The sequence below is a fragment of the Cetorhinus maximus genome, chromosome 5 (assembly GCF_964194155.1).
Source record: "Cetorhinus maximus chromosome 5, sCetMax3.hap1.1, whole genome shotgun sequence".
NCBI classification, from domain to species: Eukaryota; Metazoa; Chordata; class Chondrichthyes; order Lamniformes; family Cetorhinidae; genus Cetorhinus; species Cetorhinus maximus.
In genome coordinates this window covers 166,505,435-166,529,455 of record NC_135883.1, presented here as the reverse complement: position 1 = coordinate 166,529,455, position 24,021 = coordinate 166,505,435, and the positions used below count along the sequence as shown (strand labels likewise).

The 24,021-nt window shown below is 42.1% G+C and overlaps 1 protein-coding gene across 2 annotated transcripts in view; it reads right to left on the bottom strand.

The window, feature by feature from the left end:
- Positions 1-24,021, bottom strand: part of LOC144681065 (inactive tyrosine-protein kinase 7-like) — a 317,600-nt gene that overhangs the window by 69,159 nt on the left and 224,420 nt on the right. Inside the window, exons 7-8 of one of the 2 annotated variants that reach the window (XM_078542773.1) lie at positions 14,309-14,575; positions 9,434-9,567 (exon numbers count right to left, since the gene is read on the bottom strand). In XM_078542773.1, coding sequence (XP_078398899.1) covers positions 9,434-9,567; positions 14,309-14,575 — 401 coding nt within the window. The remainder of the gene's footprint in view (positions 1-9,433; positions 9,568-14,308; positions 14,576-24,021) is intronic. The other variant, XM_078542774.1, reaches the window with a different exon arrangement.

Genomic DNA, 24,021 nt, shown 5'->3' with positions numbered 1-24,021 from the left:
ATATTAACTGGGGAAAAAAAAAAAAATTAGCATAGAAGGTATACAGGGCACAATTCTTAAAATGGATTCTGGAGAACCTTTTTTTAAACCAGCACATGGCAAGCCCAACAAGAATAGGGGAAATTCTGGATTTAGTTTTAGGAAGGTGGAAGCTGGGCTGAAGCTGAAAGGGGCATCAATGGGAGAATTATAGTGGTAGTGGTTATAATCCAGTTAGATTTAATGGAGTTATGGAAATGGGCAAAGATAGACCAAGAGTAAAAGTTTTAAATTGGAGCAAGGTGAGATTTAACTCAACTGAGATTTCGTTTGGCAAAAGTGGAACAGAAACAGCTATTTAAAGGTCAGTTAGCATCAGAGCAGTGGGAGGAATTCAAGAAGAGAGAGAAGGTTCAGAACAAATACGATCACAGAAAGAAAAAAGGGCTGGACCTTCCAAATCTAAATTCCTCTGGATGCCAAAGAGAATATGGAGTCAGATGCTAGGAGCTCAATATTTCAGAAAGCCTAGAAGAGTATAGAAAGTGCAGGGGAAAAATTAAGAAGAAATTAGGAAAGCAAAGAGAAGGCATGAAAAAATATTGGAAAGTAAAATCAAGGAAAAACCCAACAATGTCTTTCTCTGCCTGGACTGTTTTGACTCATCAGTTTAAGGAGCATGTCTGTTGGGGGGCTTATTTGCTGGGTGGTACCTGCCACATGTGGAGCCATGCGGAGCTGCCGATAAATGATGGTGAACAATAACAGTGGAAGGTAAGGAGAGTCCACCAACTAAGTTACCCTGGCCGGAGTGACTGTTTCCGTGAGGGAAAGGAGGGGATGGCCTGGCATGGGAAGGACGGGATGAAATGATGGAATTGGTTAAGTATGGCAAAATGACAGGGGCAATTATTTGAAATAATTTATTATTCGAAAGCTATTCTTTGTGCTAAAAATGAAGAGTCACCAGATTTGAATGAAAACATTTTAGAAAAGCTATCAGGTGAGTTAAAAGAATGCAACAGCGTTGATTCTGCAAACGGGGATTTTAACAGTTTGTACCCTCCAGAGTTTCTATACAATCTTAACTCAAATGGGCATGCCACCGTACAAACTTAGACTCAAAGAAGGAGCAGTTATAATGTTGCTACAAAACTTGAATCCTAATCAAGAACTGTGTCATGGAACAAGCTGTTTTCTTCCGTGATAGATGTTGAAAGTATAACAGGGAATTTCAAAGAAATCATGTTTATTCTTCAAATAATATTGAGTCCATTAGGTATAAACCTGCCTTTTCAACTCTGGAGAAATCAGTTCCCAATGAGACTTTCATATCCTATGACTATAAACAAGTCAAGTCACAAAACTGGACACTTGACAAAATTTGTATTATATTGCTTGGCCTGTTTTTACACATAAACAGCATTACGTAGCCTTTTTCAAAGTGAGAAGTTATGACTCTGGTGAAAGAATAACTACAATTCCTGTATTCAAACAAGTTCTGTTGTAATAAAGATACTAATTTGACGGCAAATGTTTTGCGGGTCTCTGCTTGTAAATACATAAAGAGCAAGAGGATAATGGAGGAAAGAGTTGGGCCAGTTAGAGACCAAAAAGGTAACTTGTATGTGGAGGTGGAAAACATTGGCATGGTTCTTCATGAATACTTTGTGTTTGTATTCATAAAGGAAGTGGACAATGCAGGCATTTTAGTTAAGGGGTGGAGGAATATGAAATGTTGGATGATATATACATGGATTAATCAAGGATAGTCTGCATGGATTTGTCAAGGGAAGGTAATGTCTGACTAAACTAATTGAATACTTTGAGGTGGTAATAAGGTGGGTTGATGATGCTAACATGTTGATGTAATGCACATGGAATACAGCAAGGCTTTTGACAAAGCCCCAGCAACAAACTGGTCAGAAAAGTAAAAGCCAATGGGATCCAAGTGAAAGTCAAGTTGTTTTATCTGCACTGGAGTGCTGTTTTTGGCTGCTGTAGAGTGCTTCGGTTGGGGTTTGGTGACTGAGGGAATTTAAGGGTTAAATTAAATCTAAAGCCTAGTCTCTCTCTAATTTAACAATTAACTAAAAGTTGCTGTTAGGTTTGGAAGGTTGTGAGTTTTAGTCCAGGCTTAAAACAGGGCTCATACAGGCTCTGTTTGCAGATGCAACTAGTTAATTAGATAACTGGCTTAATCAGGTTTTCAGAGGCTAGGTTCAGAGGGAATAAAAGTAGGCTATCTTATAATAACGACTATGTCTGCACTGGAGTGCTGTTTTTGGCTGCAGTAGAGTGCTTCAGTTGGGGTTTGGTAGTTGAGGGAGGAGGTGCTCCTTTCCTTTTCTACCTTTCCTTAGAAAGAAGGGCAGTAGCCTTGGTAAGTAGGACCTGGTGAGTAAATTAGAAAAGTGTAATATTTTTAAACAAATTGCTATACTTGGATTTAACTGAGAAGTGCCAGCAATATGGGAAGTTTAGGACTAACATAATAAAGTAATACAAATAATCCAAAGTAGAATAAAGTTAAAGTAAGGGAAGTAGAGTTAAGACATGACAGGGCAGCTCAGTCGAGAGGAATGCATGTCCTGTAATATGTGCAAAGTCAAGGACGCTACCGGTGTCCTAAACGACCACACGTGAGGAAGTGCTGTCAGCTGCAGAAACTTGAGCGCCGGGTTTCAAAGCTCAATCGGCAGCTGGAATCACTGTGGCACATCCGCGAGGCTGAGAGCTATGTGGATAGCAAGTTCAGAGAGGTGGTCACACCACAGCTTAAGGTCCTGGAGAGAGAGAGGGAATGGGTGACCACCAGGCAGTCCAAGAGAAGTAGGCAGGTAGTGAAGTAGTCCCCTAGGGTCCCGCTCACAAATCCGTTTTCTGTTTGGAAGATGGTGAGGGTGCTGGTTCCTCAGAGGAGTGTAGTCAGAGCCAGGTTTCTGGCACCATGAACAGCTCAGTTGTACAGGAAAGGAGGAAGAAGAAAGGAAGAGCTATAGTGATAGGGGATTCATTGGTTAGGGGAGCAGACAGGCATTTCTGCGGCCATAGACATGACTCCAGAATGGTATGTTGCCTCCCTGGTGCCAGGGTCAAGGATGTTACAGAGCGGCTGCAGGACATTCTCCTGGGGGAGGGTGATCAGCCAGAGGTCGTGGTCCACATTGGTACCAATGACTTGGGTAGGAAGGGGGACATGGTCCTACAATTGGAATTTAGAGAGCTAGGTAGAAAATTAGCAAGCAGAACCTCAAATGTAGTAATTGCTGGATCAGGGCTAAACAAGTTAGGCCTTTATTCATTAGAGTTTAGAAGAATGAGGGGTGATCTTATTGAAACGTACAAGACCCTGAGGGGGGTGCTTGACAGGCTAGATGTTGAGAAGGTGTTTCCACTAGTGGGGGGATCTTGAACTAGGGGACATAGTTACAGAATAAGGGGACACTCATTTAAAACTCAGATGTGAAGGAATTTCTTCTGAGGATAGTGAATGTCTGGAATTCTCTATCCCAAAGAGTTGTGGAGGCTAGATCACAAAGTATTTAAAGAGGAGGTAGATTTTTGAAACATCGGGGAGCTGAGGTCTATGAGGAGCTGGCACGAAGGAGGAGCTGAGGCTTGGGGCAGATCAGCCATAATCTTATTGATTGGTGGAGCAGGCTCGAGGGGCTGAATGGTCCATTCATGTTCTTATGAGAAATAGGAACAGAAGAACAAAAGAAGGACATAGAAGAACAAATCTGCAGGGAAATTAGAGATGCAAGCACTATAGAGTAGTTATAATGAGGGACTTTAATCACCCGAACGTAGACTGGGACAGTGGTAATGTAAAGGGTGGAGAGGGGCAAAAGTTCCTAGATTGTGTTCAGGGGAATTTTTTTACAGCAGTATGTGTCCAATCCAACAAGAAAAGACACACTGTTGGACCTGGCTCTTGGAAATGAGGTGGGCCAAGTAGATCGTGTCAGTGGGGGAACATTTAGGAGACAGTGATTATTGTATTGTACGTTTTAGGATGATAGAAAAGGACAATAGGCAATCCAGAGTAAGAATAATTAACTGGACAAGAGCCAACTTCAATGGGGCAAGAACGGAGCTAAGCCAGATAGACTGGAACCAAAGATTGGCAGGAAAAACTTTAGCTGAACAATGGGCTACTTTCAAAAAAGAATTGGTTTGGGTACAGTCAAGGTATATTCCATTGAAATGGAAAGGTAGGGCAAACAAATCCAGAGCTCCCTGGATGAAAAAGGAGATTTAATTTAGGATAAAAAAGAAAAAGAGTGCTTATGTCAGAAAATGTGTCAGAAAATACAATTTGAGAACCAAGAGGAATACAAAGGGTTCAGAGGGGAGGTGAAAAAGCACATTAGAGAAGTGAAGAAGGATTGAGAAAAGACTGGCAGCCAACATAAAGGGGAATCCCAAAGTCTTCTATAGACATATAAATAGTAAAAGGAGTAGGGCCGATTAGGGACCTAAAAGGGAATTTACACATGGACGAAGGGGCCATGACTGATATATTAAATGGATACTTTGCATCCGACTTTACCAAGGAGGTAGATGCTACCCAGGCCATGGCGACAGATGAGGAAACTTTGTCACTAGAAGGGTTCAGAGTTGATAAGGAAGTGTTGAATAGACTGTCGGTACTTAAAAGATGAGATGCATCCAAGGACATAGAAGGAACTGAGTAGAAATTGCAGGGGCACTGGCCATAATCTTTCAGTCTTCCCTAGATTCAGGGGAGGTGCCAGAGGACTGGAAACATTACACCCTTGTTCAAAAAAGGTTGTAAGGATAAGCCCAGCAATTACAGACCAGTGAGTTTAGCCTCAGTGGTGGGCAAGATTCTAGAAACAATTATTGTAGATAGAATTAGTAGTCACATGGAAAAATATGGGTTGATAAGGAAGAGCCAGCATAGCTTTCTAAAAGGGAAATTGTGTTTAACTTGCTGAGTTTTTTTGAAGAGGTAACAGAAAAGGTCAATGAGGGTAATGCTGTTGATGTGATGTGCATGGACTTTCAAAACACATTTGACAGTGCCACACTACAGACTTGAGAAAAGTTATTGCTCATGGAATAAAAGGGACAGTAGCAATGTGGATACAAAATTGGCTAAAACATAGGAAGCAAAGAGTAATGGTCAATGGATATTTTTCAGGCTGGAGGAAAGTTTGTGGTGGATTTCTCCACGGGTCAGTATTGGGACTCTTGCTTTTCCTGATATATATAATAATTATCAGATCTTGGTGTGCAGGGAACAATTTCAAAGTTTGCGGAAGATATGAAACTTGGGAGTGTTGAGGACGGTATGGAACTTCAAGAGGACAGACAAGTTGGAGAAGTGGGCAGATAGGTGGCAGGTGAAGTTCAATGCAGAGAAGTGTGAGGTGATGCATTTTGGTAGGAAGAACATGGTCAGACAATATAAAATAAGGGGTGAAATTTAAGGGGGGGCAGGAGTAGAAAGACTTCTATGTATGTAGATCATTGAAGGTGGCAGGACAGGTGGAGACAGCAGTTAATAAAGCATAGTATCCTGGGCTATATTAATAGGGGCATAGAGTACAAGAGCAGGGAGGTCATGCTGAATTTATGTAAGACACTCATTAGACCTTAGCTGGAACATTGTGTACAGTTCTGGGTGCCACATTATAGGAAGGATGTGAACATGTTGGAGAGAGTGCAGAAGAGGTTTACAAGAATGGTTCCAGGGATGAGAAACTTCAGCTATGAGGATAGATTGTAGATGTTGGGACTGTTCTCCTTGGAGTGAAGGCTGAGAGAAGATTTGATAGAGATGCTCAAAATCATGAGGGGGTTGGACAGAGTAGACAAGGAGAAGCTGTTCCCACTCGTAAAAGGATCAAAAATGAGAGGGCACAGACTTAGTGATTTGCAAAAGAAGCAAATGTGACATGAGAAAAAACCCTTTCACACAAGTGGTTCTGGTCTGGAGTACACTGCCTGGAAGTGTCGTGGAGTGAGGTTCAATCGAGGCATTCAAGAGGGCATTAGAAAAATGTGCAAGTGTACGGGGAAAAGGCAGGGCAATGACACCAAGTCATAATGCTCATTTGGGGAGCTGGTGCAGACTCGTTGGGCTGAATTGCCGTCAACTGTGCCGTTAAAATTCTGATTTGGGGTGTGAGATTGGCTCTGTGGAAGCAAAGGATAATTGTCGATGGGTATTTTTCTGACTGGAAGGCTGATTTCCATGGGATTCTGCAGCAGTCAGTACTAGGTTCCTTGTTTTTCATGAATAATAATGATTTTGACTTAAATGACTGGGCGAATGATTAAGGAGTTTATCAATGATACAAAAATTGACTGTGTTGTTGACAGTAAGAAATAAAGCTGTTGGCTACAGGAAGACATAAATGGACTGGTAGGAAGTGATAAATGGAATTCAACCTGGAGAAGTGTGAGGTAATGCATTTGGGGAGAAATAACAAGGCAAAGGAATACACAGTAAATGGTAGGATACTAAGAATTGCAGAGGAATAAAAGGACTTTGGAGTACATATCCAGAACATTTAGCAGGACAAATAGATAAGGTGGTTAAGTCGATATACTTTCCTACATTAGCTGAGGCATGCAGTATAACAGCAGGGAAGTTATGCTAGAATTGAAATAAATAGTTAGGCCGCAACTAAAGTAATTTGCATAGTCCTGGTCCCCACATTACAGGAAGAATGGAGAGGATACAGAGGTGATTTGAGGGAGGGGGAATTTCACTTTGAGGAAAGATTGGATAAGCTAGGATTGTTTTCATTGGAACAGAGTTGGCTAAGGGCAGCTTTAATTGGAGGTATATAAAATTGAGGGGCCTAGGTAAAATGGATAGGAAAGATCCATTTTCCTCAACAGAGAAATCAATAACTGGGGTGCAGATATTTAAAGTAATTGGCCAAAAGGATTAGAGCGGAATTAAGAATTTCTTTCACCCAGAGGGTGGTGAGAGTCTGGAATTCACTGCCTGAAATGATGGTAGAGGCAGAAACCTTGATCACATTTTAAAAAAACATCTGGAAATGCACTGGAACTAAAGAGCTACAGACCAAGTGCTGGAAAGTGGAATTAGGCTAATAGCGCTTTTTCAACTGGCACAGTCGATGGGTTGAATGGCCTCTTTCTGTACTGTGAATTTTCTATGTTTGTATCAATGGTTCATGCAAATTGGTTTCACTGGAAGTATGGTAGTGCTCCAACACTACCACATGTGGTGTGCGCAAAAGCGATGGATGAGATGATGTTGCAAGAGCATACTTGCTATAATACCAATTAGCATTAGTGCTTTTGTCCCTTCCCCGAATACAATGCAACCTAATTGGTTGCTATTCAAGAAAATTGCTCCAACTACGTGGGATCAGTAACAAAGGTAACTGTGGATTTAGGTGCTAGTAGCTCTTGTTTCTATTGTTGAGATTTTCAGTCTTAATAGTGGAAGACTCATCCACATACTCCTTAGGAGCAACCCATATCAAGTTTACATTTGATTAAGCTACTTATGAAAAACACCATTAGTAGAAAGTTAACATTTGCTTGAGGTGTCAGCTGTGGCTCAGTGATCACACTCTTGCCTCTGTCAGAAGGTTGTGGGTTCAAGCCCAGGGCCTTGAACACAAAAATCTAGGCTGACATACCAGTGCAGTTATGAGGGAGCCTGCACTGTCAGAGATGTCATCTTTTGGATGAGGTGTTAAACATATTCTTGGATGTAAAAGATAGGAAGGATGTGATTGCACTGGAGGGGATGCAGAGGAGATTCACCAGGATGTTGCCTGGGATGAAACATTTAAGTTATGAAGAGAGGTTGGATAGATTTAGGTTGTTTTCATTGGAGCAGAGAAGACTAAGAGGCGACCTGATCGCGGTGTACAAGATTATGAGGGGCATGGACAGGGTGGATAGGGAGCAGCTGTTCCCCTTAGTTGAAGGGTCAGTCATGAGGAGACACAAGTTCAAGGTGAGGGGCAGGAGGTTTAGGGGGGATGAGAGGAAAAACTTTTTTACCCAGAGGGTGGTGATGGTCTGGAATGCACTGCCTGGAAGGGTGGTGGAGGTGGGTTGCCTTACATCCTTTAAAAAGTACCTGGATGAGCACTTGGCGCGTCATAACATTCAAGGCTATGGGCCAAGTGCTGGTAAATGGGATTAGGTAGGTAGGTCAGGTGTTTCTCACGTGTCAGTGCAGACTCAATGGGCCGAAGGGCCTCTTCTGCACTGAGATTCTGTGATATCACAGTACTGAAGATTGAGTTTTCCCCCAATGCGCTAGCCAACATTTAACTAAAAAATAATTATCTGGTTATCACATTACTGTTTGTGGACCAGTGAATCAGCTGCCACATTTCCTACATTTGGCTGTAAAGTGCTTTGGGATGTCCCGTGATTGTGAAAGAATCTAAATGCAAGTTGTTTCTTTAGGTGGTTAAGAGACAATTATAGTTGAAGACTTTAATGAAAGACCATAATGCAGTAATGCTCCTATACAGCTCATTATAAGCATTGTTACTGAAAATTTGCCATTGAACATTAGAAACATCTAATGCTCCATTCTTCTTGTTGTTAGCTGATGCCAGCCAGGACTACAGGCTGCATTTTCACCTTGGTGTGCAGGCATGTGCCCGACATGCACGAGTGTGAAATAGCGCACAATGACACACTCGTGTGATATTTCAGTCGGCTGGCACGCACAGGAGTTGGCAGTGCGCCTGCCAACAATCAAGAAGGGCTGTTAAGCCCATTAATCGATTAATTAAATAGAAGTTTTCCCTGCCTGTCCAACCTGTCCAAGCGGACTTTCAATTTTTGAGGAAACCTCAATCACAGGTGTGATGAGGTTTCCAATGTTAATTAAAAATAAAATAAGTTTTCAGAACTCATTTGCAACATGTCCTTGCTCATGTGACAGTCACATGAGGGGACATGTTTTCCTTATCTTTTAAAGCTTTATTTTTAATGTGGGTGCTCCTGCGCGCATGCGCTGACTTCCACGCTTGCCGGCCCCGCGCCCCGCCTGCAGTCAGGGCCCAATCGTGGGCGGTGGACCATTGCACAGCCACTCCTGGGATCACCTGCCACGCCCACCCAACGAGGCGAAAATCCCTCCCTATGAGAGTGGTGCCACAATTGCTCAGTATTCTTGAATAAGAATGGAGGATAAAATCATCCATAGCTCCTAACTCCAAATTCAATGATTCCTCAAAAAGAGCATGTGTGAACAATGAATGAAAAAAAAACCACTCAGCTGAGACATAGGCTTTTCAAGCAGAAGGTATCAACAGCCAGGATTTATATTGGGAAAGGCAGAAAAGGTATTCATGGAACCATATCTGAACAAATTTGCCTTCAAAAGAGGGGAGGATAGACATTCACATTTATGCCTTGCTCACCAATGAGAGCAAATGCAGATACCTTCAAAGACCAGTGAAATACTTACACCAGAAATGTCCACATTGTTCCGGAACCAGGTAATTGTGGGAGTGGGAGTAGCCCGGGTGCTACAGTGCAAAAATCCTGGCTTTCCTTCATCCAGCTGGCTGTCTGTTGGTTTGACCACCCACTCTGGGATTGCTGTAAGAAGAATTCACGAGAATAATTTCCATTACTAGTCTTCACCACTTGTCTTGCTTTTAAAATCAGGTCAAAATAAAATGTCAAGCTGTTAGTCAAATCAGACCCCACTGATAGCTCAGGAGGTAAATGTACCATGAAGAGTTGCACTAAGCCACAAAGATCAGGGGTTCCAAGTTTGAACAAATGTACTATTTCTCTACAGGATGGACTCTATAGGACAAAACTAGTGGGAAAGACAAAGAGAAAAATTTGCAAGGTAATTACAGAGGAACTATAAGAATTACAATGGTAATGATATGGGGGACTTAATGATCCTAATATAGATGAGGATAGTAATAGCATAAAGGGCAATGAGGAGGTAAAGTTTCTGAAGTGTGTTCAGGAAAGTTTTCTGACCCAATGACAAAAGAGACATTGCTGCTTCTGGTTCTGGGGAATGAGGTGGGTCCAATGAATCAAACATCAGTGTGGAAATATTTATGGAACAGTGATTATTGTATCATAAAGTTTCAATTAGCCAGGGAAAGAACATTTGAGTAATCATGAGTGAAAAGTTAATTGTAGAAAGGCTGACTTCAGTTGGTTGAGAATGGACCCATTCCAGGTAAATTGCAAACAAAGACTGGAAGGCAAAACTGGAATCGAATAATGGGCTGCCTTTAAGAGGAGATGGTTTGGGTATGGTTGAGGTACATTCCCACGAGGGGCAAAATAGGGCATCCAAAGCTTGAGCTCCCTGGATGACAAGAGATAGTGTAAGGTAAGCAGAAGAAGGGGGCAAGGGGCAATGACAGTTGTCAGGTTAATAATGCAACTGAGAACCAAGATGAATATACAAAAGTTCAGAGGAGAAGTGAAAAAGGAAAAGAGAAAGTGACAAAAGAATTTAAGAAATTGGCATCTAATATATAGGGGAATCCAAAAGTTTTCCTTTTTTCATCTTTGATGGGATGTGAATATCACTGGTAAAGCCAGCATTTGTTGCCCATCCCTAACTGTCATTGAGAAGGTGGTGGTGCACCATCTTCTTGAACTGCAGCAGTCCCTCTGGTATAGGTACACCGACAGTGCTATTAGGAAGAGAACTCCAGACCCTGTGCCAATGAAGGAACCATGATATAGTTCCAAGTCAGGATAGCGTGTGGCTTGGACGGGAACTTGCAGGTGATGATCTATCCATGCATCTGCTGCCCTTGTCCTTCTCGGTGGTAGAGATCACTGGTTTGAAAGGTGCTGTTAAATGACGCTAGGCAAGTTGCTAAAATGCATCCTGGAAATGCTACACACTGCTGCCACTTGCATCAGTGGTGGAGTGACTGAATGTTTAAAGTGGTGGATGGTATGTCAATCAGGTGGGCTGCATATCTCTATCAAATCTCCCCTCAATTTCCTTTGCTCCAAAAAGAACAACTCTTCCCGCCTTCTCCCCGTAACCTTTGATCCCCTTACCAATCAAGAACCTATCTATCTCCGTCTTAAATACACTCAATGACCTGGCCTCCACAGCCTTCTGTGGCAATGAATTCCATAGATTCACCACTCTCTGGCTAAATAAGTTTCTCCTCATCTCTGTTCTGAAAGGTCTTCCCTTTACTCTGAGGCTGTGCCCTCGGGTCCTAGTCTCTCTTACTAAAGGAAACATCTTCCCCACGTCCACTCTATCCAGGCCTTTCAGTATTCTGTAAGTTTCAATCAGATCCCCCCTCATCCTTCTAAACTCCATCGAGTATAGATCCAGAGTCCTCAAACGTTCCTCATATGTTAAGCCTTTCATTCCTGGAATCATTCTCGTGACCCTCTCTAGGGCCAGCACACCCTCCTGAGATACGGGGCCCAAGATTGCTCACAATATTCTAAATGTGGTCTGACCAGAGCCTTATAAAGCCTCAGCAGCACATCCCTGCTTTTATATTCTAGTCCTCTCAAAATAAATGCCAACATTGCATTTGCCTTCCTAACTACCGACTCAACCTGCAAGTTAACCTTAAGAGAATCCTGGACTAGGACTCCCAAGTCCCTTTGCACTCCAGACTTCTGAATTCTCTCCCCTTTAGAAAATAGTCTATGCCTCTATTCTTTCTACCAAAGTGCATGACCTCACACTTCCCCACGTTGTATTCCATCTGCCACTTCTTTGCCCATTCTCCTAACCTGTCCAAATCCTTCTGCAGCCTCCCTGCCTCCTCAATACTACCTGTCCCTCCATCTATCTTTGTATCATCTGCAAACTTAGCCAGGATGCCCTCAGTTCCTTCATCTAGATCATTAATGTATAAAGTGAAAAGTTGTAGATGACAGGGTAGATGTTGAGAAGATGTTTTCACTAGTGGGGGAATCTCAAACTAAGGGACATAGTTACAGAATAAGGGGACACATTTGAAACTCAGACGTGAAGGAATTTCTTCTCGGGTAGTGAACATCTGGAATTCTCTATCCCAGAGTTGTGGAGGCTAGATCACTGAGTACTTAAAGAGAAGGTAGATACATTTTTGAAATAGAGTTGAGGGCTATGAGGAGCTGGCAAGAAAGAGGAGTTGAGGCCTTGGGCAGATCAGGCATGATCTTATTGAATGATGGGGCAGGCTTGAGGGGCTGAATGGCCTACTTCTGCTCCTATTTCTTATGTCCTTAGTTCAGCTGAAAACATTTTTGTCTGCTAAGTTTCTCAACTGCAATTTGATAATGGCGCGGTAAGGGATACATGGTATTGCGGCTTTGTTAAAAACCATTCATTGCTTGGGAATGTCACTGGTAAGACCAGCATTTACCCCTAATCCCTAATTGCCCCTGAGGTGGTAAGGTGATGCTAAGTCACGTTAATATGTTGAAGCTACTCTCTTGCTGCTGGTAGAGAGTTTCAGGACTTTGACCCAGCGACAATGAAGGAATGGTAATATATTTGCGTCAGGATGGTGTCTGACTTGGAGGGAAACTTGCAAGTGGTGGTGTTCCCTTGTGCCTGCTGTCCTTGCCTTCTAGTGTGGTAGAGGTCACAGTTTTGGGAGGTGCTTTCAAAAAAACCTTGGTGAGTTGCTGCAGTGTATCTTGTAGATAGCAGACACTGCTGCTACTATGGAGACTGCATGTTTAAGGTGGTTGGATGGGGTACTTTGTCCTGGAGGGTGTTGAGCTTCTTGAATGCTGTTTGGAACATTAGTTATCCAGCCAAGTGGAGAGTATTCCATTCCACTCCTAAGTGGTCATGTAGATGGTGGAGTCAGAAAACAAGTAATGTGCTACAGAATTCCCAGCCTTTGACATTTTCTTGTAGCAACAGTGTACACATGGCTGGTTGTTATTCTAGTCAATGGTGATTCCCCCACCCCGCCACCCAGGATGTTGATGCTGGAGGATTTGATGATGGTAATGCTTCTGAAAGTCAAGGGTTGGTGGTTGGACTTCTCTTGGAGATAGCCATTGTCTGGTACTAAATGGGAGGTAGCAATTTTGCCATACACTAGCCCAAGTCATATTGCATTCCAGCACAGACTGCTCTGTCTAACATGCTGCTTCCGCTATTGAGTGCATACGTAGCTTCAAGTTGGATAATGGAATTAACAGGGTATCTCCTTAACCAAACATAATCTAAGGTTTGGAAAATAGTGGAAAAGTGAGGAGGAGGGTGAATTAAAATGTTGTGAATTCAATGTCAAATCAGGTACAGAAAGTGATTTTTCGAAAGAAAAATTGAATTGAGACTAAACAAAGGAAAAGGTGGAAAAAAATGAGAATTAAAACTTTGACTTTTAGTTCCACTCCACTCTCTCTTTTCACTGTATCCCTGCAAATCTTCTCATCACAATTATTCAATTCCCTTTTGAAAGCTGCAATGGAATCTGCCTCCACCACACTTTCAGGCAGCACATTCTAGATACTAACCACTTGCCGCGTAAAATAAATTTTTATTCATGTTGCTTTTGGTTATTTTGCCAATCACAAATCAGTCATCTGGTTCTTGACTGTTCCTTTTAATAGGAACAGTTTCTCCCTATCTACTCTGTGCAGTATAATTTTGAATATCAAACTTTTTCTCAACCTTCTCTCTATAAAGGGGAGAGCCCCGGCTGGAACCGTTCTCATGAATCTTCTCCACCACTCTTCAAAGCCTTCAGATCCTTCCTGAAGTGTGGCACCCAGGATTAGAAGCAATACTCCAGCTGAAGTCGAATAAATGTTTTATAAACATTCACCATAACATCTTTGCTTTTGTATTCTCTCCCTTGCTTTATAAAGCCCAGGATCCTGTATGACTTATTAACTGCTTTCTCAACCTGTCCTGCCACCTTTAAATGACTTATGTATATCAGTGAAGAGTGAACTGCACTACAACATTCAATCATGTCAGAATCATAGATGTGATTGTGTTCTTGACTTCAGCTGAACTGACTGAGCAAAACGATAAGTGGCAGCTGTATTTTTAACCTGCTGGTATCTAAATTGAGAACTATAGGAAGAGGTCGCAACTTAATAAGCCAACCACTAGGTCTTGTGCAGAATGTGTGCATGTGAAAACACTTGGTTTTCTATGGACTTCTGGCCAGCGTTTATCTCTCAGCCAAAATCTCCAGAAACAAAATTAACTAATCATTTAACTAATTGGAATTAGTGGAACAAAGCTCTGTACAAATTGGCTGTGTTTACTTATATTGCAACATTAACTATACGTCAAACTAATTTGTTGGCTGTCGTTGCTTTCCAGAGGATATGAAATGCACACAGAAATCTACTTGCTCCTTACTTGCCACAGTGATGCTCAGCTCCCTGGTCTTCTCTCCAGCTTTGTTCCTGGCATGACAAGTATAAATCCCAGAATCTGCTTCTGCTGTCTCATTGAAGATCAACTCATTCCCAGCCTGGTAGACACGCCCTACAGTTGGAACTCGTGTACTGCCTCTATACCATGACACAACAGGCAAAGGCAGTCCTCTTGGTGGTGGGCATTCAACATGCTGCGTAGTATTTGCAATGAAAATCTTTGGACTGAACACCAGCATATCGTCGATTTCTGAATTTAAAAAAAAAAGATGTATTTCAGGAGCAGCTCAACATTTTCCAGTTACTTTTTAATCTACTTAACATACAACCTACCATAAGCATGTAGGGGTAAAGAGTCACAGGAAACTTTTATTCAAAACTACTGATGTTTTTGAAAAAGCTTTCATTAACTCTTAACATCTGTTGACATTTTATACACAATAGATGGCAGCAGTACCATATACTTCCAGTTCTATCCATTAAAGATGACCCTTTGCTTTAAATTTAGAATTCCGAGGTGCAGAGATAGGTGTTCTCATGCGTGAGTTGCAAAAAGTAGCACACAGGTACAGCATGTAATCAAGGCGGCTAATGAAATTATATCGTTTATTGCGAAAGGAATTGAACATAAAAGTAAGGCTGTTATGCTTCAGTTATACAGGGCATTGGTGAGACCACATCTCAAATACTGTGCAGTTTTGGTCTCATTTAATGAAGGATGTAAATGCATTGGAGGCGGTTCAGAGGAGGTTTACTAGATTGATACCTGGAATGAGCGGGTTGTCTTGGGAAGGTAGATTGGACTGACTGGGCTGTTTCCATTGAAGTTTAGAAGAGTGAGGGGTGACTTGATTGAAGTATATAAGATCCTGAATGGTCTTGACAAGGTGGATATGGAAAGGATGTTTCCTCCTGTGGGTGAGTCCAGAACTAGGGGGGCACTGTTTTAAAATTAGAGGTTGCCCTTTGAGGACAGAGAGGAGGAGAAATTTTTTCGCTCAGATGGATGTGCGACTTCGGAACTCTCTTCCTCAGAAGGCAGTGGAGGTGGGGTCGCTGAATATTGTTAAGGCAGAGGGAGATTCTTGTTAGGCAAAGGAATCAAAAGTTATCGGGTGTAGATAGGAATGTAGAATTCAAAACACAAACAGATCAGCCATGATCTTATTGAATGGTGGTGCAGGCTCGAGGGGCCAAATGGCCTACTTCTGCTTCTATTTCATATGTTCATAATTAATTTGTGATAAGCTTCATTCGTATAAAGGTAATATTATGGAGTATCTAAAAGCCAAGCATAGAACTAAATCTGGCCAATTGTTTTTAAGAATCACTTTTTTTAATTTCTAGTGAGGGCAATTTCTCACATCAACACGGTAATCACTATAAAGCAAAGAGAGCTTACACATCTAACTCCCACCAAGGACTTCCAGACGAATATACAGTCTCTACGGCCAAAGACAGTTTAGCGACTGGGGGGCACGGAGGGGATGCATCATTATTATTATTTAGGAAGACCTCAGGCCATTTCAGATAGTTTTGCCTGTGAAGGCCCACCATGCTTTGTAAAATGTACTGCATTATTAAAAACCATCAAGATTACAATCTGAGATTTCTTAATTCTTGACTTTTTTCCTTTTCTGACTCTATACAATAACCAGAGCCATAAATGACTCCATTTCCCTTAGTACACAATGTAAACATTGAGCATTTTCACAACTGGTTCACTATATCTGTCCTTATCCCATCCAGCCTGTGTGTGTGACTCCAGTGCCACACTAACTTGTAAGATGTTTAAATGCCCTCCTCTGTGGCCCAGAAGGTCATTCAATTGTATCAAACCACTCGGAAGAGAACAAAGAATAAAACTGGATGGATTGCTCATTGTGACATAAACATTGAAGCAGGACATAAAAAGACCAGTGACAAATAACATTCTTGCTACATAAATGCCAGACTATGACCATCACTAACAGGACAGAGCCTAATCACCACCTCACAACATGCAATAGCATTACCAGTGAGTCTACCACCAATAATATAGGGTCACCATTGATGAAGCTCTCCATTACTTCAGCCAAAACGTGGCTCCGAGAGAAGATCAGAGTCTGGATCTTATGTGGCAAATGGCTCACCTCCTGGCCACTGCCCCACCACTACAGTCTCTTCACCACCTACAAGATGAGATCCCTTACACTTGGCTGGATGGGAACAGCTTAACAACACTCAAAGAACCTCAATATCATCAGGACAAAGCAGTCTGCTCGACCAATAACTTACCCACCAGCGAAAACATGCACTTGCTCAGAGGCTGCAATGTGTATAATCTATTCCTAGACAATCACACAATCTCCACTTCTGAGTGACTTGCAACTCCATCTTACTGTTGTTGTTTTACCTAGCTATATCATACTACTACTTATAATTTCCCTTTCTGGACACCATTACCCCATGGCCTAGGAACAGGCCTCAGACATCAGCTTTCTTTCCTTGGCTGTTCTTCTCCCTCTCCTACCTGCTCTCATCTCCAACTTCTATCCACAGTACATTTCCTCAGTTGCATTCTGTCAATTTTACATGTAATTTTGCTTGCATTTTAAATGCAAAAATTTGCAAACAGAGAAGATGCTGGCATTTTATTTCCAACTTCCAGAACCCTGCCAGAATTATCAATGTACTTTTTGATTATGCCTCTGAAGCATTTTTATATATTGCCACATAAATGCAAGGACAAGTTTTATGTGTAGTAGCAACTATGGAACTATATCCCCCAACCCTAAAAGATTTTTGCTCAGGGTGAAGGTAGAGAAGGAGAGATAGAAAGAAAACTGAATGACCAAAAAAAGACCTGCTCCCCAGGGATATTATCTTGGTGTTTCTAAGGTTAAAAACATCGAAATGTGCCATTTTGCTGGTAACGCTCCTTAGACTTCAGCTCACACAACTGTTCCGCTAACAACTCTTATTCAAACTACTCATGGCATTTGACAATCTTAACCTAATATAACAAATACCAAACAATATTAAAACAAAATACAAACACCACTTCTGATGTCCTCTCCTCAGTTTGCAACCTTATTCAGCTTTTAGATTATCAGAATATTTTCTTAATATTTAGGAAACTGCTCTAGATTTTCATGTCAAAAATGCTTAAGCACATAAGAACAAAAGAATTAATGCATATGGCTCCTCAAATCTCCTCTGCCATTAAATAAGATCATCGCTGAACTAACTGTGGCTTTAACTCCAATTTCCTGCCGGGCCCATATAATCCTTGACTCACTTGTCACTCAAAAATCTGCCTAACTCAGCCTTGAATATATTTAATGACCCAGTCTCCACTGCTTTTTGTAGTAGTTAACTCCAAAGATTAACGACCCTCAGAGAAGAAACTCAACTCTGTCTTAAATAGAGACCCCTTTTTTTATACTGTGCTCCTTAGATCTAGATTCCCCCACACTCTTTCAGCATCTACTCTGTTAAGCCCCCTCATAATCTAATGTTTCAATAAAATCACATTTCATTCTTCTAAACTCCAAGTAGTATCAGTCCAAACTGCTCAAACTTCCCCACTGGACAAGCCTTCATCCCAGGGATCAACCTAGTGAACCTTCTCTGAACTGCCTCCAATGTAAGTACAGCCCTCTTTAAATACGGAAACTAAAACTGTGCACAGTACTCCAGCTGTGGTCTCATCAATGTCTTGTACAGTTGTAATAAGACTTTTCCTGCTTTTTTTCGTTGAAGAGTAAGAGGCAACTTGATTGAAGCCTATAAGATCCTGAGGGGTCGTGACAGGGTGGATGTGGAGAGGATGTTACCTCTTGTGAAAGAATTTAGAACTAGGGGTCATTGTTTAAAAATAAGGGGTCGCCCATTTAAAACAGATGAGGTGAAATTTTTTCTGAGGGTCACGAGTCTTTGGAACTCTCTTCCTCAAAAGGTGGTGGAAGCAGAGTCTTAAGTATTTTTAAGGCAAAGGTGGATAGATTCTTGGTAAGCAAGCTGGTGATAGGTCATCGGCAGTAGTAGGGATGCATATTTCAGGTTACTATCATATCAGCCATCATCTTATTAAATGGCGGCGGAGTAGGCTCGAGGGCCTGAATGGCCTATGCCTGCTCCTTGTTCATATGTTCGTATACTCTATCTCCCTTTCTGAGCTTTATGTACAAGGGCATCCAGGTCCCTCTGTACCACAGCATTCTGCAGTCTCTCATAATTTCAATAATATTCTGTTTTCCTATTCTTCCTGCCAAAGTGGAGTTCCCCAGGGGTCAGTGGTGGGACCTTTGCTCTTCCTGATATATATTAATGACCTAGACTGTGGTGTGCAGGACATGATTTCAAGATTTGCAGATGATACAAAGATTGGAAATATTGTCAACTGTTATGGGGATAGTCTTGAACTTCAAAAGGACAAAGACATGTTGGTGGATTGAGCAGACAAATGGCAGATGAAGTTCAATGCAAAGAAGTGTGAGGTGATCCATTTTGGCAGGAAAAATACGATGAAACAGTTTAAAATAAAGGGAGAGCCTCTAAAGGAGGTGCAGGAACAGAGGGACCTCGGTGTACACGTACACAGGTCATCGAAGACGGCAGGGCATGTTTTGAGAGAGCAGTCAATAAAGCATGCAGTATCTTATGCTTTATTAATAGGGCTATTGAGTACTACAGTCAGGAGGTCATGTTGAACTTGTATAAGACACTAGTTAGGCCTCATCTGGAGTACTGCATCCAGTTCTGGACGCCATACTTGAGGAAGAATGTGAAGGCATTGGGGAGAGTACAGAGGAAATTCACAAGAATCATTCCAGGGATAAAGAACTGCAGCTATGAAATTAGGCTGGAGAGGTTGGGACTGTTTTCCTTGGAGAAAAGAAGGCTGAGAGGAGACTTGATGGAGGCGTTCAAGATCCTGAGGGGTATGGACAGGGTAAATAGTGAGAAACTGTTCCCACTCAAGAGAGCATCAAGAACTAGAGGGCACAGATTCAAAATAATGGAGTAAATGTGATGCGAGGAAAAGTTTTTTCATCCAGAGGGTGATTGGAGTCTGGAACAAACTTCCTGAAAGGGTGGTGGAGGCAGGTTCGATCGAGGTATTGAAAAGGGAATTGGATTGCTACCTGAAAAGAAAAAATATGCAAGGTTACGGGGATAAAGCAGGGGAGTGCGACTAGGTGGAATGCTCTTTCAGAGAGTCAGTGCAGACTTGATGGGCCAAATGGCCTCCTTCTGCACTGTAAAGATACTGTGAAAGTAGAAAACCATTTATTTTCCCACATTATACTCCATTTGCCACATTTTTTGCCCACTCACTTAACATAGCTATATATCCCTTTACATTCTGCTGTCCTTACAATTTGCTTTCCTACCTTCTTTGTATTGTCAGCAAATTTGGCTAAAATACACTCGGTCCCTTCTTCCAAGTCATTATAGATTGTAAATAGTTGAGGCACCAGCACCAATCCTTGTGGGACTCCAATAGTTATAGTTTGCCAACTTGAAAATGAACCATTTATCCCAACTCTGTTTCCTGTTAGTTAGGTAATCCTCTTTCCATGCTAATATATTACCCTCAAAACCATGAGCTCTTATCTTGTGTAGTAAACTTTTAATGTGGCTCATTATCTAATGTATTTTGGGAATCCAAATACACATCTACCGGTTCCCCTTTAATCTTCCGATTGTTACATCTTCAAAGAACTCTAATAAATTTTTCAAACACAATTTTCCTTTCATAAAACCATGTTGACTTTGCTTGATTTTACTGATTTTCTAGATGTCCTGCTACCTGGGTTCCACTATTTTTCCCAATGACAGATGTTAGGTTAACTGGCCTATAGTTTCTTGCTTTTTGTATCTCTCCTTTCTTGAGTAAAGATGTTACATTTATGGTTTTCCAATCCACTGGGAAATTTCCGAATATGGGGAATTTTGAAAGATTAAAACCAATGCACCCACTATTTCTGCAGCCACATTATTTAAAACCCTGGGATGCAGGCGATCAGGTTCATTGAACTTATCAGCCATTAGTCCTATTAGTTTATCTGGTACATTTTCCTCTGGTGATAGTAATTGTAAGTTTCTCCTTCCCTTTTGCCCTTAATTCTTGTTTTATTCTTGCTGTTGAGGAAGTGGTGTGAGCTGCTTTCTTCAACTGCTGCAGTCCATGTGGTGTAGGTACACCCACAGTGTTATTAGGAAGGGAGTTCCAGGATTCCAGCTTGCATATGGTACAGAGTGCTGCCACTGTATATCGGTGGTGGATGGGGTGCCAATCCTGCAGGTTGATTTATCCTGGATGGTGTCAAGCTTCTCAAGCGTTGTCAGAGTTGCACTCATCTAGGCAAGTGGAGTGTATCCATCATGTTCCAGTTGAGTTTCTGGTAAACGGTAACTCCCAGGATGTTGATCATGGGCAATTTAGTGACGGCAATGCTTTGAATGTCAAGGGGAGGAGATGGTTAGATAGTCATTTCCTGCCATTTGCATGGCACGACTGTTACTCGCTGTAGTATAAGGGTGTTCGACTTATCAAGGGTTAAAGTGGGACTGGAAATCAGTACTGCCCACAGAACGATGTAGAGACACATGTGACAATAGACAGGAGGCAGTTGTATGGAGAGTATCAAGGAGAAGTCAATATGAATTTAACTCCTAGTTTGGGCTATTCTTTTTAAAAATATACATAGTTATGCGTTACCAATAAATACTACTGTTCAACTTTACTTACTGAACAAACCCTTACAACACTTGCCACTTATCAGCCCAAGCCTGAGTGTTGTCCTGGTCTTGCTGCATATGGACAAGGACTGTTTGTATGATCATCAGCAAACATCCCCACTTCTGACCTTGTGATGGAGGGAAGGTCATTGATGAAGCAGCTGAAATTGGCTGGGTGTAGGACACTACCCTGAGGAACTCCTGCAGTGATAATTTGGGTCTGCACATCCACAACCATTTTCCTTTGCGCTAGGTATAATTACAGCCAGCTGAGAGTTTTCCCCCTGATTCCCATTGACTCCAGTTTTGCCAGGGCTCTTTGATGCCACTCTGTAAATGCTGCCTTGATGTCAAAAGCAGTCACTCTCACCTCACCTCTGGAGTTCAGCTCTTTTGTCCATGTTTGGACCAAGGCTGTCATGTGGTCAGGAGCTGAGTGGCCCTCGTGGAACACAAACTGAGTATCAGAGAGTAGGTTATTACTAAGCAAGTGCCACTTGATAGCACTGTTGATGACCCATTCCAATACTTTACTGATGACCGAGAGTAGACTAATGGGGCAGTAATTGGCTGGTTGGATTTGTCCTGCTTTTTGTGGGCATGACATACCTGGGCAATTTTCCACATTGCTGGGTAGATGCCAATTTTGTAGCTGTGCTGGAACAAGTACCCTGGCTAGGAGTGTGTCAATTCTGGAGCACGATCTCAGTACTGTTGCCGGGAGATTGGCAGGGCCCTTAGCTTTTGCAGTATCCAGTGCCTTCAACCATTTCTTGATATCATGTGGAGTGAACCAAATTGGCTGAAGACTGGCATCAATGATGCTGAGGACCTCCGGAGGAGGCCTGGATGGATCATCCACTTGACACTTTAGGCTGAAGATCATTGTGAATGCTTCAGCCTTATCTTTTGCATTGATGTGCTGGGCTCCCCATTATTGAGGGTGGGGATATTTGTGCAGCCTCCTCCTCCAATGAGTTATTTAATTGATCACCACTATTCACGAATAGATGTGGCAAGACTGCAGAGCTTAGATCTGATCCGTTGGTTGAGAGATCACCTAGCTCTGTCTAGCGCATGCTGTTTTCGCTGTTTGACAAGCAATTAATCCTGTGTTGTAGCCTCACCAGGTTGACACCTCATTTTTAGGTATGCCTGGTGCTGCTCCTGGTATCTTCTCCTGTACTCATTGAACTAGGGTTGATCCCCAGCTTGATGCTAATGGTGTACTGTAGGATATGCCAGGCCATGAGATTACAGTTTGTGGTTGAATACATTTCCTCTGCTGATGGCCCACAGGACCTCATGGATGCCCAGTTTTGAGTTGCTAGATCTGTTCAAAATCTCTCTCATTTAGCACATGCCACATAACACGACAGAGGGTATCCTCAATATGAAGACTGGACTTCGTCTCCACAAGGACTATGCGGTGGTCACTCCTACCAATACTGTCATGGACAGATGCATATGCAACAGGTAGATTGGTGAGGACGAGGTCAAGTAGACTTTTCCCTCCTGTTGGTTCTCTGACCACCTGCCACAGGCCCAGTCTAATAGATATGTCTTTCAACACTCAGTCAGTAATGGTGCTACTGAGCCACTCTTGGTGATGGACACTGAAGTCCCCCACCCAGAGTACATTCTGTGCCCTTACCACCCTCAGTGCTTCTTTCAATTGGTGTTCAACATGGAGGAGTACTGATTCATCAGTTGAGAGGATGTAGGGTAGATGGTTGTACAAAGTAGACATGTTCCCTACAAAAATGAGAGTGGTACTGCCAAATCTAGACCTCCCTGGTTGTCTAGAGGAATACAGGGGAAGATCAAACAGAAAAAGCATATGATAGGCACAAAGAACTAAGCACTGCAGATAGCCTAGACGAATATAGGAAGTGCAGGGACAAAGTAAAAAAGGAAATAAGGAAATCAGAGAGAGGGCATGAAAAAAGATTAGCAAGTAAAGTTAAAGATAACCCAAAGATGTTTTACCAATACATTAATGCTAAAAGGTTAGTTAAGGAAAAAGTGGGGCCTATCAGAGATGAAGATGGAAACTTGTATGTAGATGCAGAGGCTGTGGGAAGGGTTTTGATGAATATTTTGTCTCCGTGTTTACAATGGAAAGGGAGGATGTAGATATAGTAGTCCAGGAGGAACACTGCAAGATATTGGACGGGATAGTCATAAAGAGAGAGGAAGTACTCAAAGGGCTGAAATCCTTGAAAGTGGATATGTCACCAGGGCCAGATGGATTGTTTCCGAGGCTGCTGAAGGAAGTCAGGGAAGAAATAGCAGATGCTCAGAGGATGATTTTCCAATCTTCACTCGATACAGGGGAGGTACCGGAGGATTGGAGAAATGCAAACGTAGTTCCATTGTTTAAAAAGGGATCAAAGGAAATGCCAAACAATTATAGGCCAGTTAGTCTTACATCGGTGATGAGCAAATTAGTAGAATCAGTCCTGAGAGATAGGATTAACTGTCATGTGGAAAGGCATGGACTAGTCAGGGATGGTCAGCATGGATTTGTTAAAGGAAGGTCTTGCCTCACAAATTTGATTGAATTCTTTGAGGAAGTGACAAGAAGGGTTGATGAAGATAGTGCAGTGGATGTTGTGTATGTTGTGTTCATGGATTTTAGCAAGGCATTTGACAAGGCCCCACATGGCAGATTGGACAGGAAAGTAAAAGCCCATGGGATTCTGGGTAATGTGGCAAACTGGATAAAAGGTTGGCTTTATAACAGGAAACAAAGGCTAATGGTCGATGGATGCCCTTGCGAATGGAAAGGTGTCTCGAGTGGTGTTCCACAGGGCTCGGTGTTGGGACCCTTGCTGTTTGTGTTATATATTAACGATTTGGACGTGAACGTGGGGGGCACAATTGGGAAATTTGCAGATCACGCAAAGATTGGTCGAGTAGTGGATAGTGTAGAGGATAGCCATAATCTCCAAAACGATATAGGTG